The 14,811-nt window shown below is 43.1% G+C and overlaps 1 protein-coding gene across 2 annotated transcripts in view; it reads right to left on the bottom strand.

Annotated features, from left to right (window-relative positions):
* Nucleotides 1-210: 210 nt before the first annotated feature.
* DOCK10 (dedicator of cytokinesis 10) overlaps nucleotides 211-14,811 on the bottom strand; it is a 117,389-nt gene continuing 102,788 nt past the window's right edge. The window contains exons 48-58 of one of the 2 annotated variants that reach the window (XM_031060038.1): nucleotides 14,577-14,683; nucleotides 13,995-14,117; nucleotides 12,943-13,056; nucleotides 12,264-12,269; nucleotides 7,854-8,000; nucleotides 7,320-7,530; nucleotides 5,176-5,366; nucleotides 4,422-4,522; nucleotides 3,946-4,084; nucleotides 1,999-2,074; nucleotides 211-908 (exon numbers count right to left, since the gene is read on the bottom strand). In XM_031060038.1, coding sequence (XP_030915898.1) covers nucleotides 841-908; nucleotides 1,999-2,074; nucleotides 3,946-4,084; nucleotides 4,422-4,522; nucleotides 5,176-5,366; nucleotides 7,320-7,530; nucleotides 7,854-8,000; nucleotides 12,264-12,269; nucleotides 12,943-13,056; nucleotides 13,995-14,117; nucleotides 14,577-14,683 — 1,283 coding nt within the window. In that variant the 3' untranslated portion in view covers nucleotides 211-840. The remainder of the gene's footprint in view (nucleotides 909-1,998; nucleotides 2,075-3,945; nucleotides 4,085-4,421; nucleotides 4,523-5,175; nucleotides 5,367-7,319; nucleotides 7,531-7,853; nucleotides 8,001-12,263; nucleotides 12,270-12,942; nucleotides 13,057-13,994; nucleotides 14,118-14,576; nucleotides 14,684-14,811) is intronic. The other variant, XM_031060039.1, reaches the window with a different exon arrangement.

The following is a 14,811-nucleotide window of genomic DNA, read 5'->3' on the forward strand; positions in this document are numbered from 1 at the left end:
TCTCAAGCAGGAGAACTACACCAAGCTGCTTCTCAGGGTGACTATGGCATGGAGAGAACCCAAAGCCACGTTCTGCAGATGTCATAAGTGTCTATCAGCATCCACATCATCACAGAGAGTTGGGATGCTCCTGATCTTCACCACTCCAGAGAGTGCTGTCATAGGAATGAACCAATGCACAGAGCTTCAAAGAGAAAATTTTATGGACGCTTTTATACACATACACAAATATTTTAATATAATGGTAACTGAAATGTTATCCATATTCTTAGTACTGTCATAATTAACTAAAAAGATATTTTTTAAAATTTTGTAAAAATGACATATTTTACACATCTTCTATTTACAATTGCAATATGCTTAAATGTTATAAAACATCCACTCTGACCTTTAAAATATATGTATACTAGGACTTAGTATTAGATATATTATAATTTATAGCAAACTTAGGGTTTGCCGTGTACCTATCTATTCAATGGGAATTTTGTAATCAGCCTGGCTTAATAAAGGCTGCTCAAAACCAAAAATTGACAACAAAAAAGAAAAAGAAAAAAGAGAGGGAATGTGCAAATATTGGGGCAGGCAAAAAAAAAAAAAAATTCTCAAGCTTGCATTTTTTAAAATAACACCGTGAAGACTTCCAATAAATTAAAATCTTAACCCTCAAATCCTTTTCCTGGTATTGTCCATCAACTTAATTTTCAGTACTATTAATCTAAAAGGAAAAAAAGCCCTCAACAACAAAGGACAAACCCCACCCCAGCCAGCAGCTCTTCCCCAGGCGACAGTCAGGCATCAGGGTTTGCTGGAGTGGCTGCTGCTGGCACAGAGGAGCTGGCTCTATGGATGACTCGGGAATACGTGCGCTCCATCCCTGGATGCTTTGCTGAGTCCTCCTTGTAGGCAATCTTTTCAGAGAAAAAAAAAAAAAAAGCAACAGTGAGAGAGCTCTGAATTATTTGGTGTCTGAAGTGTCTGTTGTCTAACCAAGGGTTTCCCATTTTTTAATTGTTACACAGTGATGCCAAGGATCTGACAGGGGAACAGGACCTTACCCCGGTAAATGGAGGCTGCAAGGGCAGAGATGACATCCTCTGAGTCAGGGGTAAAATGGGGCTGTGCTGACTTCTGCCAAGCTCCATGGGGTTCCCTGAACTGCACCACTCTCACACCAGTCCCCTAGACATTGCAAACTCCTGGACACCACCTCAGCACCTCCTGACAGTGGCACAGACAGGCCCAGCTCTGCCCACGCTGTCATTCGGGGGCGCAGCAGCCCCACAGAGCTGCCCACACCAGGCAGCAGGGCTGGATCAAGCTGAACCTGGGGGCAGAGCTGCAGTCGAGCAGCAGCGGCAAAAGCTCTGCCCTGTCCTAAAGAAGGAAGATCTTTTTCCTGAAGAAGCTCTTCTAGCCTGGGTGAAAGCCCTTGATAAAGCTGTCTTCCTCCAGGGGTGCTTTGTGGAAGCATTCAGAGCAGAGACAGGGCGATCCCCGCTGACCACACAGCACCAGCACTGGAAGAGAAGCCTCCCTGTGGACAGAGCTCCAGGTGGAACCCTGCACCATCATTGCCAGCTGTCCCTGGCCAGGGCTGCAGCCACCCCTCAGCTGTCACCTGGGCACACCTGAGCACAGACAGCCTCAGCAGCTTGGGCAGGAGCTGCTCTCCCATCATGGGCTGCAGGGAGGGCACTGGGACTTGGGCACACCCTGGCAGCCCTTGCTGCTATTGGCACTTGCTTTGGCATTAGGGGGCTCTTGTCGAGCTGCCTCACTGGCCTCCCCAAAATTCACAACTAGGATCCTAAAGAACAGGCCTCTCAAGACTGCTCATGCACAACATATCACACATACAGCTTAGATCTTTTTCTAAACTCCCTGAGAAGGGAGTCATTAGAGATGAAATGAAAGAAACATACCCAGCAGAAAAATCAGCAAGTGAGGGAAGTATATGACATTGAAAGAAAAAAATAGATGTAAGAAAAATGAACATACCACTTTTGGCTATAGTATTGAGGGAAATGTTAGACAGGGAAGAAGAGAAGCTGTATAAGCAAGGACCATGACAGAGCTGTCAGAGAAGAAAAACAAAAAAGAGAAAAACAAAAAAGAGAAAAACATATGGTGATGAAAAAGTCACTCTCAGTAGGTGAGAAACAAAACTTTCTTGATACAACAATGGGAAAGATGGCAAATTGTACTGGTGTAAAGCACACAGCACAGATGCAAGAGAGCCTCAAGCTTTCCAACTGTGAGATAAATATTTCAGCCACATTTTATGGCATGTGATTTCTCTGAGGAAATACTCTGCTCAGAAGCAGGGAGTTCATGAGTTCACTGCAAGAGGAGTAGAGTTTTCTCAAAACCCCCCACTGCCCAGAAAATGGGGCTGTCACTTTTTAGCTTCCCCAAAGGATTGCAAGCAGGAGACTGTTTTCAGGGTGGACTTTAAAATTTAGATTATTTTGGTAAAAGAGATGACAATTTTGACTTTTGTTGGATGAACTCTTTACACATTAGCACTGGTTTGTACAAGTAATTATGTATTATTTAGTATGAAGAAAACTCAGAGCTCATGGATATAAATACAGGTATGAGCATTTAACAGAACTTTCCAAATGTTTAATGAATTCTAAAGTTCATGGGCTGCTCATGCCTCATTTGAGCTGACCATCCATTTTCCATTCTTGTGGGAAACAGTGGTTCACACAAGACATATGGTGCTGCCTATGCACAAGGACTGATGGCCAAAATAACTTCCATGTGAGATGGATGAGTACTGATTAACAAACAACACCCTTAACACTTACAGACTTAACAAAACAGTGATAAACACTGGTTAGAATCACTGGAAGGCTTGAGGTTCACAAATCTTTATACACCTGAAGAGGAGAGGAGCACAACTCCCAGACCTGCAGCCACCCCTGAGCTGGACCCCATCCAGCAGGCACCAGGCCTCCAAGCAACTGGGAGCGTTACACCCAAGGGAAAACTCACTCAATGCCACAGTAAGTACAACAATGGGCAAAAAATTCAGGTCAACCCTTATTCTACTTATATGTGAAGATGAATAATACAGCATGAGGTAATGGAGAGCCATGTAGGCACTTCTGTGAGATGCCACCACTGATACCAGTGGCTAAATCAAGTTACTCTACACCAACAGAGCTTTTGGATGCTACAGGCACCTGGAAATGCAGCACAGCTGCTAGAGAGGAACTATTTATCACATGCAATCTAAGGTAGCCTGCCCATAAACATGCAGAGATATAATTAAACATGGTTTAATTAGCATTTCACTACGCAAATTGCTCAATATTTAATTTAAACTGACAATATTTAAAAAAAAATCTGCCTGGACACAGCAGTAGAATAGCTGCAAGTGTGCACTGGAGTCCAATTCAGAATTTTGGGATGCAATTCATATAATATATATATGCATGCTTATCCTTCTGGAGCTGTTAAAATACATGGCATCTATCCTGACAGTGTACTCAAGAATAAAAAAGAAATTGAAAAATAACCTTCTCTGAAAGCTGAGTATAAATAGACACAATAAGATACCTCCTGTGGTTATAAGCTACATCTTAATAGCAATTTACTGTTTTAATTAAATACATCACAGCTAGGACAAAGCAAGAATAGGATAAAGTTTAGACTAGTTTAGACTATTTTTCTATGCCTCTAAACCCCAGTCAGCATTTAGCCCCACAGACACTGAGCTTTTCAATATGTAGCAAGGCAGAAAACAGACCTTTGTTGATGAGATACAGAATACACTTCTATTAAAAAAAAAGAGGGGAAGAAACAAAACCCAAAACCACAAAAAATAAACTGCAAGGTTTTCCTTCTAGTATTTTGCTCTACAGCTTCATTTGTCACTAGAAGACACAATTAGCCCCCCTCAAGGAGCCCAACCAGCACCAAAATAGATGTTCTGACCTGCTCATTCATAACTAGAGAGAGCTCGCTGAGCATGTCCTTGTAGTGAGACTTCATCTCTCCCTGATACTCAAACTGGTCCTCCTTAATGAGGCGCTCGTTGACATCCAGGGCATGGCCACAGGCTTCAGCAAACTGCCTGCAAGCACCAAAACACAAAAAACAGTGACACAGCTTTTGTAGTAATGAAAAAACCCATCTATACATACACAGCGCTGCATCTCTTCTCCCCCTTGCAAACTGCACCTTGTTGGAAGTGAATTTCAGAACTTATTCTCAGATCAAAAGGAATGCATTCTACTAGGGTAGCCCAGAACTCCAGTAAATGTTTCTCAGGAGTGACTGGTAAGATAGGGTAAATGCAGATGTAAATTAGGCTGTTTCAAATCAGCCTCATTTCATGTCTTGTCTGCCTGTGCCATGCAGAGTGTCCTATGTGCTATGTAGGGGGTGAAAAGCCTAAAATTAATGTTTACCTGAAGATTTCCTTCAGAAGCTTAACTTGATTATCAGGATATCTCTTAGCATTTGTCTCTTCAAGAAAAGCTCGAGCATAGGCCATTGGTCCAGCATTTACCTGGGTGAGAAATAGACAGCTTAGGAATAGAGAACAAGCCATACATTGTTGCTTCTGTTGTGCTCCAGGGCTTGGAGACTGGCCTCAGGCAAGCCAGGCTGTGAGAAGAGCATCCCCTCACTCCTTTCGTCACCAGGATGGAAGCTGAGGGGTTTTATTGAGGAAACAGGAGCTGCTCAACCTCTACAAGCTGCAGATCCGTGCTGGCCTTTCCAAGTTCCCATCCAGCTGAGCACCCAGACAGTTACATGTTTGTTTGTAGATATTTCAATGAGAGCATCAGGAATACACATGCCTGTCACAATCCCAACTTTCCTAAATAGGGAATGACAAAGCCAATCCTAGCAAAACTCCCTTTAAAGAATCCACCTGCTTGTGATGGGCCATATTCTCAAGTGATACATGACAGTCTTGTTGGAAAGGTCGTAGTTGTTTTTAGAGTAGAATTGAGTTAAATAATTAGCATATAAAACCAGCAGTCATCAATGCCAGTGGAAAACTTGCCATTCCTTAGTGTGTTTAGAGTGAGATCTAACAGCACTATAATACAAGATATGCCAAAGACAAAAAATATCTTGAATGATGAAAATCAGAATAAAAATTTAGGCAGATGCATTGAAAAGAAGAGAAAAAAGGCAGCAAATTGTCATTACCTTGACACTGACACTTCCTTGGAGCTTGAGCTGCAGTCGGATCATGTCCACTTCTTCCATTGTGCAAAGCTGATTGAGCTCCGAGACCTTTTTGGACATCTCATCAATGGCCACTTCAATGGGGTTCAGCTCTGTGCTGGTTTGGCTTATGACCTGAATCCTCTTCTTCACGTAGGGGAACAAGTGACTGGCTGCTCAAGAGAGAGAGAAATGGCTCAGAGAACTCACCCAACAAGAAAGTGTTTAGGAAAGCAGAACAATTAAGTCAAAGTATTAACTTTTGACTTTGTCAATCTCTTTATTAATCCATAAAAATTAAGTTTTAATCACTGAATGAGTAGAAGTGGCACAGCAGGTCCAAACTGAATTCTGATGTACCCTGCACTTGCCCTTGGCCCAGAAGGCTCTGGAGCAGATGCAGTGCAGGTGCCACTCCAGCATCCAGGCACAACTGACTGCACCACTCCTCCAGCCATAGCAGAAGCCTTGCTTTCTTCTCAAACTGAAAGTGCTTAAGTTTACACAGGAAGCAAATGAAAATACATTACTTTATCAAACAGGAGTGGAGAAAAAAAAAAGAGAAAAAAAAAAGAGAAGAAAAGAATGCTTCCTTTAGTGAAAAGCACTGAGGTGAGGTAGGTGCCAAAGAGAAAAGCAGGGGAGAAGAGGAGTCATCAAATTCCCACCTAATGCCAAAGAAGGAGCAGGGCTGAGAGTGGTGGGAGCTGATGACAGCATGTAATAACCCAGGGAAAATATTCTGCCAGAACAGCCCTCTCTGTTTTTGCCAGGCAGACCATAACAGACTTTCACTTTCAAGTCAGTGAAACTACCTGCTTCAATGCAGATCTCAAAACACCTACTGCTGCCCAAGCACTTAAAAAAACCACACACAAGCTGTTCCTCCTTTCTTCTTACAAGCAAAGCTGTGTCATGTAACAAGACACCCTCAGACATCAGTGCCTCTTTCCTGGCTTGCCAGAACAAAACTTTTAGGTGACTGTGCTTGCACTGTAAGCAGTTTTTTTCATGTTGTCCTTTGGGGGAAGGAGATGCACTGAAGTTGGCAGGGAACTGGATTTTCTGTCACTTGGGAGCCTTTGCTGTGAACATCAGCCTCTCTGCCCATGGCTGCCCATGAGAACAACACCTCCATCTCAGACAGTTCCTCATACATCAAAATTCAGACATGTCAAGTTTCAGCAGTAGTCTCACAAAGGAGGCTTTTTAAAAGAGAGATTTCAATCATGATAAGGAGCAAAAATTTTCAGTTTAATATGACTCATTAAGAGAAGATATATCTAGTGCTCCTGACATTCCTGCCTTAAAACACTGATTGAAATCTTATGTCTAGCTTAAAAAGTTCTCTATAATGTATCTTACCCCTATTTTGAATACAAATTTCTATCTGCAAGTTTTACTCTTAGCAGAACAGACATACTAATTGGCTTTTTCTTTGAATTGTTTATTATTAAAAGAAAATGGTTCTGAGTGCTAAACTGCCTCCAGCAGAACCACTCCCAAGTTACATCACTGCAAGAACAGTTAAGATGTCAATTATATGGAAAAGTAAAGCAGATGAATGAAAATAACTATCCATAAGCTGGTCAGCAAGTCTGTAAGGAAGACGTGGCCAACACCCACAGTGAAAAGATGAGTTACCATCCTGCACAACACTCACCTGCAGATGAGCCTACTATTAAAACATCATCCTTAAAGCAGTGAAGAGGTACTTTTAACATTCAACCCAAATACCGCCATGGGAGCTGACAGAGGAATTATTCACCTCTAAAACTCTTTACTTCTAGTCAAGGCCTTTCATGGATCTCAGGGAGTTTGGCAAAGGTACTGTTATGGTGCACTAAGTCTGATCTGAGCTAACACTTTTCTGATTGCCCTACATGCTTTGGAAGGTGTCCCAGACTCCATGCACGTCCTTCTCCACTAAGCATCTGCTTCCAGGCAGCTCAGACCTAAACAAGCTCCAGTTTACAGCATGTCTGTCTCACTGGACAGCAGAAAACCCAGAGCTGGAAGCACGAGCCAGGCATGGCAGAGAGCCAGTGAACCAGTGATGGATCTCTGGCCCTTGGGCTGCCCCTGTGGGCTGGGCAAGGCAGGATGGAGCAGGGGAGCAGACGTACTGGTGAGGATGGTGCGCCTCTTGCACTGCTCCTCCACCCCGCCGTGCTTCTTGCCCGAGAGCGTGAAGGGCGTCTCGAACACGAAGCGGTTGATGTTGTGGTGCATCTCAAAGTCCGTCCTGCGGTCCTCGGCCTCCTTCTCCTCAAAGAAAGGGGTCACGTAGGTCACCTGGATGTAGGCGTATTTGGGATCCAGGTCTTTGGGGTTCACCTGCAGGAAAACAGTAAAATTATGTTAAGTGTGACGAGCTCCCAAGGCATCCATACCATTTTTGGTGTGTTTATTTATTTATAGTCATATTGATGAAAACTGAGACTTCCAAATGTAACACTCCGATCATGGATGGACACAAGGGCATTTTACCAAGAGTTCCCTAAGAAGAGTGAGACCTTTGACAATAGCCATTAGCAAAAATGGATGAGAGCTAAACGAGACAGAAAACAACCTGTTAGTGCACTGCAGCACACATCTGCCTGCTCATCTCACACCATGTGCTCAGTTCTCTCCCTCGTGCAAAATCATGTTTTTCATACCTTGTTGGAATCCTGGATGATCTTCACGTTATCTATTCCAAACTTGTCTGCATAAAGTTTCATCAGCCTTTGAGAGATCTCAGACAAGCCAGTTAATTTGGGTTCTTTATAAATATACTCTTTACCTTCCTCTTCTTCAAAAAAGCCCTGTTTGGAATGAAACAAAAGGATACAATGAACATAACAGGCAGGGCAAAACCTAAACAAGTGCTTACATCAGGAATCAAAGTTGCCTGTATACCCACCAGAGCATCCAGTAGGCTCCTTCCAGCACCTAAGTGAAAAGCTTACCTCTGTCCACTCCTAGCAGACATGTGCCCAGAGGTCAGTGTTTATACTGGTCTGCAATCTCCAAAGTTACCCAGGAAAAGATCCCTACACATTTATTCACTTAAGAGACTGAGCAGCTTAAAGAGTTAAAGCCTTTCTTGAAAATGATGATGTGTATATGATGAAAAAACCCTCATGGATTAAAAACTAGAATTAAAAATTCTTTAAATCTTCTCAATTTTGTTCAATTAACAGCTGTTTGCTGGACACTGAGCCCAGCTGGGTTGTGTGCAGCATGTCTCCAAGGGCATCCTCTGGGAGCCACGTGTGCAGGCACAGGCTGGGCACTGCTGCCCATGGCCATGGCATGGGAGCACCTGGGAACCAGTCTGCATCTCCTCAGGGCAGCTGAAGAGAAACTCTGGTGGGCACCTTGAAAGGCCATATAGAACTGCAGCACTTCCAGAGACAATTAGCAAATTATTCATGTTTGAAAAGAAAAACAACAAAAAGGCACACAGATCGTGCTCCTTTGCAACAAATATATGGTCTTGTTAAAGTTATTTAATACATTGGATGGACTTGGCAGAGCTATAATAAAAGGATCCACTAAGAGCTGAACATGAATCTCTCAGGCTTCAGAAGAAGTGCCAACCTCTGAAAGTTAACAGAGCATTGCATCAGCTGCAGGTGAGACACTCAGCTGGCCCAAGATGAACAAGTACACCAATGCCCCAGGAGCAGCTCTCCAGCTGGGCAGAAAGCAGCAGGTGCCCCACGAACAAGGACTGCATTTGTCCCAGTGCCATGAGCAGCACCAGCCCCCTCCTGGGGTTTCATGTGCAGCTTGGTGATGGGCACCACTGCAGCTACACTCAAAGCCTCTTCCTTTCACCTTAGTGCAAAGTGAGCCAGAGGAAAACACCTGAAGCTGCAGGGATAGGGGGAAAGGCAGACAGTATTAATGATGTCACACCCAAGGCCCTTTGGACTTCACATGATGTGGCTTGGATGGCCAATTCTACAATAAGCCTAAGCAAACTGCTATCTGTAGAAAAACAGAGAAGCAGAAATTAATGAAGGCAAGAGATAATCTCCAAAATCTATTCAGAAGGTCCACATGCTTTTTAATCTGGAAGTGTGTTTCAACTTTGCCCTCTAAAATTATTGATTAGGCAAAGCTTCACAAAAAAACCCAAACAGAATTAAAATAAAATAAACTATGAATTTTGTTGCTTCTTTAGGACCCCCCAAGCTTTATTTCAATGGGGATTAACAAATATGTGCATCTCTGGCTTCTCCTTCAGTGAGGACAAGGGGCAATGAACTTGTTTTTTAATTTGGCAAGTGTCAGGAGTACTGTGGGCATTACTGGAAACCAATAACTAACAGCTGCAAGAGCAGCTCATCTGAAAGCATCTTCTTCAATCTCACAGGGACCTTCTAACATTGCATGATTTTTAACAACATTTTCAATTAAATTCCATAGGCATATGAAGACCTTCACAGGTAATTAGAGAACAAAAATCCAGAGCTCCAAAGTTGACATCCTACAAACAATTGTTGAGCTGGGCAGGCAATAGACTTCCTATTGATTACACTGAGAAAATATCTACAGGATCATAATCTGGTTTCTGATCTTGTTTCCACTGAATCAAAACTGCTTTATGTGGGAAAACCTCATTAGTTTGATGCAATCATACTTAAACATACTACTCTGCACTGTTTCTGTCAAAAGACATCTGCCTTCTGTTACTATTCAGTGTTTGCAACAAAATCCCTCATGTTTTCCAAAATGATCACATAGCAAGCTACAATATAGTTTATAGTATTAAACCCTGATTTTGTGTATGTTTGCATGCTGAAACACAGTGTTTATATGTCAGTGCCAAATCTCTGCTGATTCTGCATGGCACACTGGGGTGATATCTCTGTTAATCGTTTTATTTAAAAAAATACCTGAAAACAAAAAACTAACAGATTTAATCTTATCTCTAATACAAGAGACATCTTTTAAGTACATATTCCCTACAGTATTTCAGCTGACAAGTGACAAGCAGAAGTTAACTGTGAGCTATAAATAATCATGTCTGCCATATGCTATATGTCTGGCAAAGACTATTAAAAGTAAGATTAAATACTTTCAGAAGCCAAATATCCTCCAATTTCAGGATTTTAAAATATTAAGCAGCCAAGGTTGTATTATCGATGCATTTCTCCGGATTATTTCCATCCTGGCTGGTTTGGTCCTGCAAGGACAATGCAGCCTCACAGATGAAAATTGTGACAGGGAGCAGCTGATGGCGATGGAAGGCACATGAACAGCAGGTTACTGGTTTCCACTGAGCTCTGATGCTCTGAGAGACAAGTTTTGATCCAGGCCCATCACTGTGGGAGCTCTGATAAGGCCCTTCCTCATCCTCACACCCCTCCAGACACAGCCTTGGAGCTCACAGACCCTTCTCTGCCCTTTGGTGAAAGGAGCTGAGGTAAAGCCTTCTGCTTGACCTGCCAGGAACTGGCATCTAATAGTTCCTTCCCTGTCTCACCCTACAGTAAGTGATTGTGATCACTATGAAACTCTGCCCTCCAGCTTCCCCAGCTTCTTGTACACACAGCAGAACAAACCCTCAGCTCTGCCTTTGCCTGACACTGCCCTGAAAAATAGGTCTTGAACGTCTTTGCTTATCAGCACAATATGAGTTCTTAGCTATTCAGTATATTTAATAGGATGTTTCTTGGCTCTTAGCTATTCGGTATATTTAATAGGATGTTTTTTGGCTCTTAATTCTAGAAAAATTCTGACTTCTCAAACACTCATCTATGAGTAAATGCACTGGCTCATATGCACTGGCTAGTGTGGTCACTTGGGGGTGCAATGAGACATAGACATAAAGGCCTTTAACAGAAAGTGCAGTCTAAATCAGCAGCTGCCATGAGATCCAGCTCCCTGAGCTGGCAAATAAATCTTACTGGTGAAAACAGATGACTGTGTCCTCCCTGAGGATCACATTAATTCAAACCATCCTTGCACAGGGTCCCTGCAGCAATGCAGTAACCAAATTCTGCCTCTGCCTTTGCATGAGGAACAGTTTTCAGGTGCAGCAGCAGATCATCTTTCTCCACTAAGAACCCCCAATATTCTCCCTCCCAGTATTAATCTTTTGCTCTTTAATCTGCTTTCCCTGCAGCTTTTATTTTATTTCAGTTAAGGAACAGCAGCCACATCCCATCTCTCCTGCAAAGGGCAAGGGGAAAGCAGTGCCTGTTGCCTTTAGAGCCCAGTGACTGGGGGGAACAGACAGAGGAAGACACAGCTGTGACAGTCATACCCTTTAGAGCACTAAAGCTGTTTAAATGAAGTTGTCCTTGTGGCACTGGCACCTGGAAAGTCATTGCACTGTTACAGAGATGCTAACCCAGTTGAGCAGAAGTGCTGCAGCTAAATTACCACTGGCTCTGGGAGAGTGCTGGCCAGAGGCTGCAAGTAGGAGAGCCCTGTTTTGCCCTGTGCTGCTCCCATTTTGAGGAAGGCCAGGCATAAGAAAAAACTCTGCTCTTCCTCAGGTGCAGCTCACTTCCTCCTTCCATTTGACAAATTCATCTTTGCTAATCTGTCCAGAGAGCCAGGACCTGCCATTCCCCTCTGAATTCCATTTGCTTGCTCCTACAAGGGACTGCCAGGACCTTGGCCATGGCCATGACCTGCCCAGAGTGCTCCAGTGGCCACTGCCATGACCTCAGACTGCCCCAGCAGCCCTCCCCTTGGGAGCTGCAGTGCAGGCCAGGAAAGCAGGCTTGCATTCAAACAGCATTAATGCTACCCCAGGACTTGCAACAGAGGAAGAGGGGCTCCAATCCCATTCCCAGTGAAGCTGGGAGGAACTTCCACTGAGATGAGATGAAGCAGCATTGGGCCCCACAGTGCACACACAACATGATGATAGGTACAGCTCAGTAGTTCAGGTAACAAACAAAAGTTAGTTTGCAGGATGCAACAATGAATGCAGCAATGTCATTTTATCTGCCATGAACCAAAGAATCGAGAGCACAGGAAAATTAATGTCAATTAACAGTAGAGGGAAGGATGAAGGATGTGTGAGGAGAATTAAACAAAACATGCAACAGAACTAGACTTACCACAGCCTTGAATAAGATCAAAAGGAGAAAAGAGCAAATTTCTGCATTAAAATCTAATTAGCAAACAGAATGATTCACATCAATCTGTTGTTTACACACTTTATATTTTAGAGCACAGGAAATTTTATGCTTGCCAAAACCAGGACTAAAAGGAACATGCTGGATTGCTACACTGGTTTGTGGTGGAAGAAAGCACAAAATAATGCTTCAAGGGTGCTGAAGCACAGCAGAGGGAATAATGCTATTCTACAGTACATTGCACAGAACCAGAGGTAGCCTAGAAGCAGAAGGCAGAGTCAGTGAAAAACACAACAAAGCATCTACTGCATACTGCTCTGCTTTGAGATCTGTTGGAGGAGAGTGCCATATATCAAAGGTGCCTTATCTGGTTCTATTTATGCTGTAGTTTGAAAAAACCTGCCCTGCCTCAGTCTCAGCTTTGCTTTATGAAGTCAAGAACTAAAGCTGACACAGAAGTCTGATCTCTAATACACCACTAAATCCACAGCAGTGGTTTGCACAGAGGCAACTGAGTGCTCCCTGCTGACTAAAACCCTGCTGGGAGTCTGACCCATGAGGCAGCTTTCCCCTGGGATTCACCACCAAATGCTTCCCTCAACTCTATCAGGAACAGGTCTGAAATGTGACTGTGGGGACAGAAGAGCCCAGGTTCACTTACCTGCCCATAAAATGCCACCCTGTAGTATCTGCCAAAGAGACGTTTCTCAGAGTTCACCACCTCTGCAACCTTCAGGTAGGAGCGGTGGATGTCGTAGTACAGGTCAGACAGTTTCTGCATGGACAGACAGACAGAGGGAGGGCAAGTGAGGGCATGCCAGCACCTTGGGAAAAGCCACCACAGCTCTGCACAGCCGTGCTTGCCTTAGCTGGCTTCCCAAACCTTTGCCAAGACGGCTGGACGTGCTAAGGGAGCAGTTTAACCTCGTTAGCAGTCACTAAAGAGTCACTGCAAGGCTCCTGTCATCTTCTGAGGGGTTTGGTGGCAGGGGAGCCTTTGTGTGCAGGCTCATGGAGAACCATCCCACCACCAGACAGTGCTGCTGAGCTGCCAAGGGGGCAGAGAACCCTTTGTGCAGGTGAGAACAAGGTGGCAACACCTCCAGTCAGCTCCCAACCCCGCACAGATGTGCTTTCCACAGCACTTTCTCAGGCTCTTTTAGTGAAAATTTAGTGAACCAAAAATTTTAGTGAACGAAAATTTCAGCTAAGTTAACTCTGAGGATCTGCTTCCTTAGCATAAAGCTTATTGCTACCTACCACTTTGTGTCTCTTTTAATTTAACTCCAGAAAAATCAGTAAATGCAATTATCATCTGGCTATCCATTATGTATTGAAATTGCCAAGTAAATAAGAAACTAAGAAACCCTGGAATTGTGAAGAAATCACGCAATTTATCAGCATTTTCTGAACTTAAATGCAATGGAAATGCACTCTTGGTTTAAAACCCATGTAAAAAAATCATATCCACTGGCTAAGACAAAAGGTTTATTTGAAATTTTTTACAGTTATTCTTGCATTGATGCTGAAAAGAGGCAGGAAAGACACCAATGCTTTTTCTTTTCTCCCAGCACAAAACATTAGAAGGAGAAATTACAGACAGGAAGAAAGAAAACATTCCTTTTAAAGAAAGCACATTTTTTCCCCTAAAAATTTTGATCTTTAGTGTTGCTTCAGGATAATTAAAAAGACCCAAAACAAACACCCACTTACTTTAAAGTCCCTCTGCTTTTCACAAACAGCAATGATAGGCTTGTTGACTTCAGCAATAAGCTCATATCTCTCAGACTTCCAGAGGTAGTCAACACACAATTCCAGCTGTTCCACGAGGATATTCTGCCATTTCACAAATGCAAATAGTTCAATGACTTGACAGCTGGTGGCATTTAATTAATAGCAATGCAGCAAAAGCACAGACCCACTACTTCATTTTTATTCTGGAACTTTTATATTAAGGTTTATTGCAATTGCACAATGTTTAATCAAGTATTGGTGACTTGGCTATTCTTTGGACAAAAAAACTTGAAATAACAGTAACATGAAAATACTCGAACAGTTGACATCTCATGCAGAAGAATGGGTTTGCTTCATGGCCTTCCCCTGCCCTGACTTTCAGCTCTGGTACTTTAGGCTCTCCTTTAGCTGACACCACTGCAACAGCTGTGACATTTCACTCAAAAGCTGTGTGCCTTTTTAGCATTGCCTGAGTACACTCTATTGTAACATGCACAGGATTCCACTAGAAACAACATTCTGTTAATACAAAACAGGTATATAAATGTTAACATTGCTGACCTCATTATAGGGAGTATCTTGCATCCCAGAGTCTTCCTTCATAGCACCTTCTTCTTTAATGTTGGGGGTGATGCTCAGAAAAGCAGGCCATCCCATGGAGAACAAGCCTTGAAGTGCAAGTCACAAGAAAGGCTGTTAATGACTCAGTGACCAGATACTTCAAGAAGTTACTAGGTGCCATCAAAACAGAGCTGATGAGTTCATGTGTTTTGCAGCCCAAGTAATGAGAAGCACA

Source organism: Geospiza fortis, unplaced genomic scaffold, assembly GCF_000277835.1.
Source record: "Geospiza fortis unplaced genomic scaffold, GeoFor_1.0 scaffold318, whole genome shotgun sequence".
Taxonomy (NCBI): Eukaryota; Metazoa; Chordata; class Aves; order Passeriformes; family Thraupidae; genus Geospiza; species Geospiza fortis.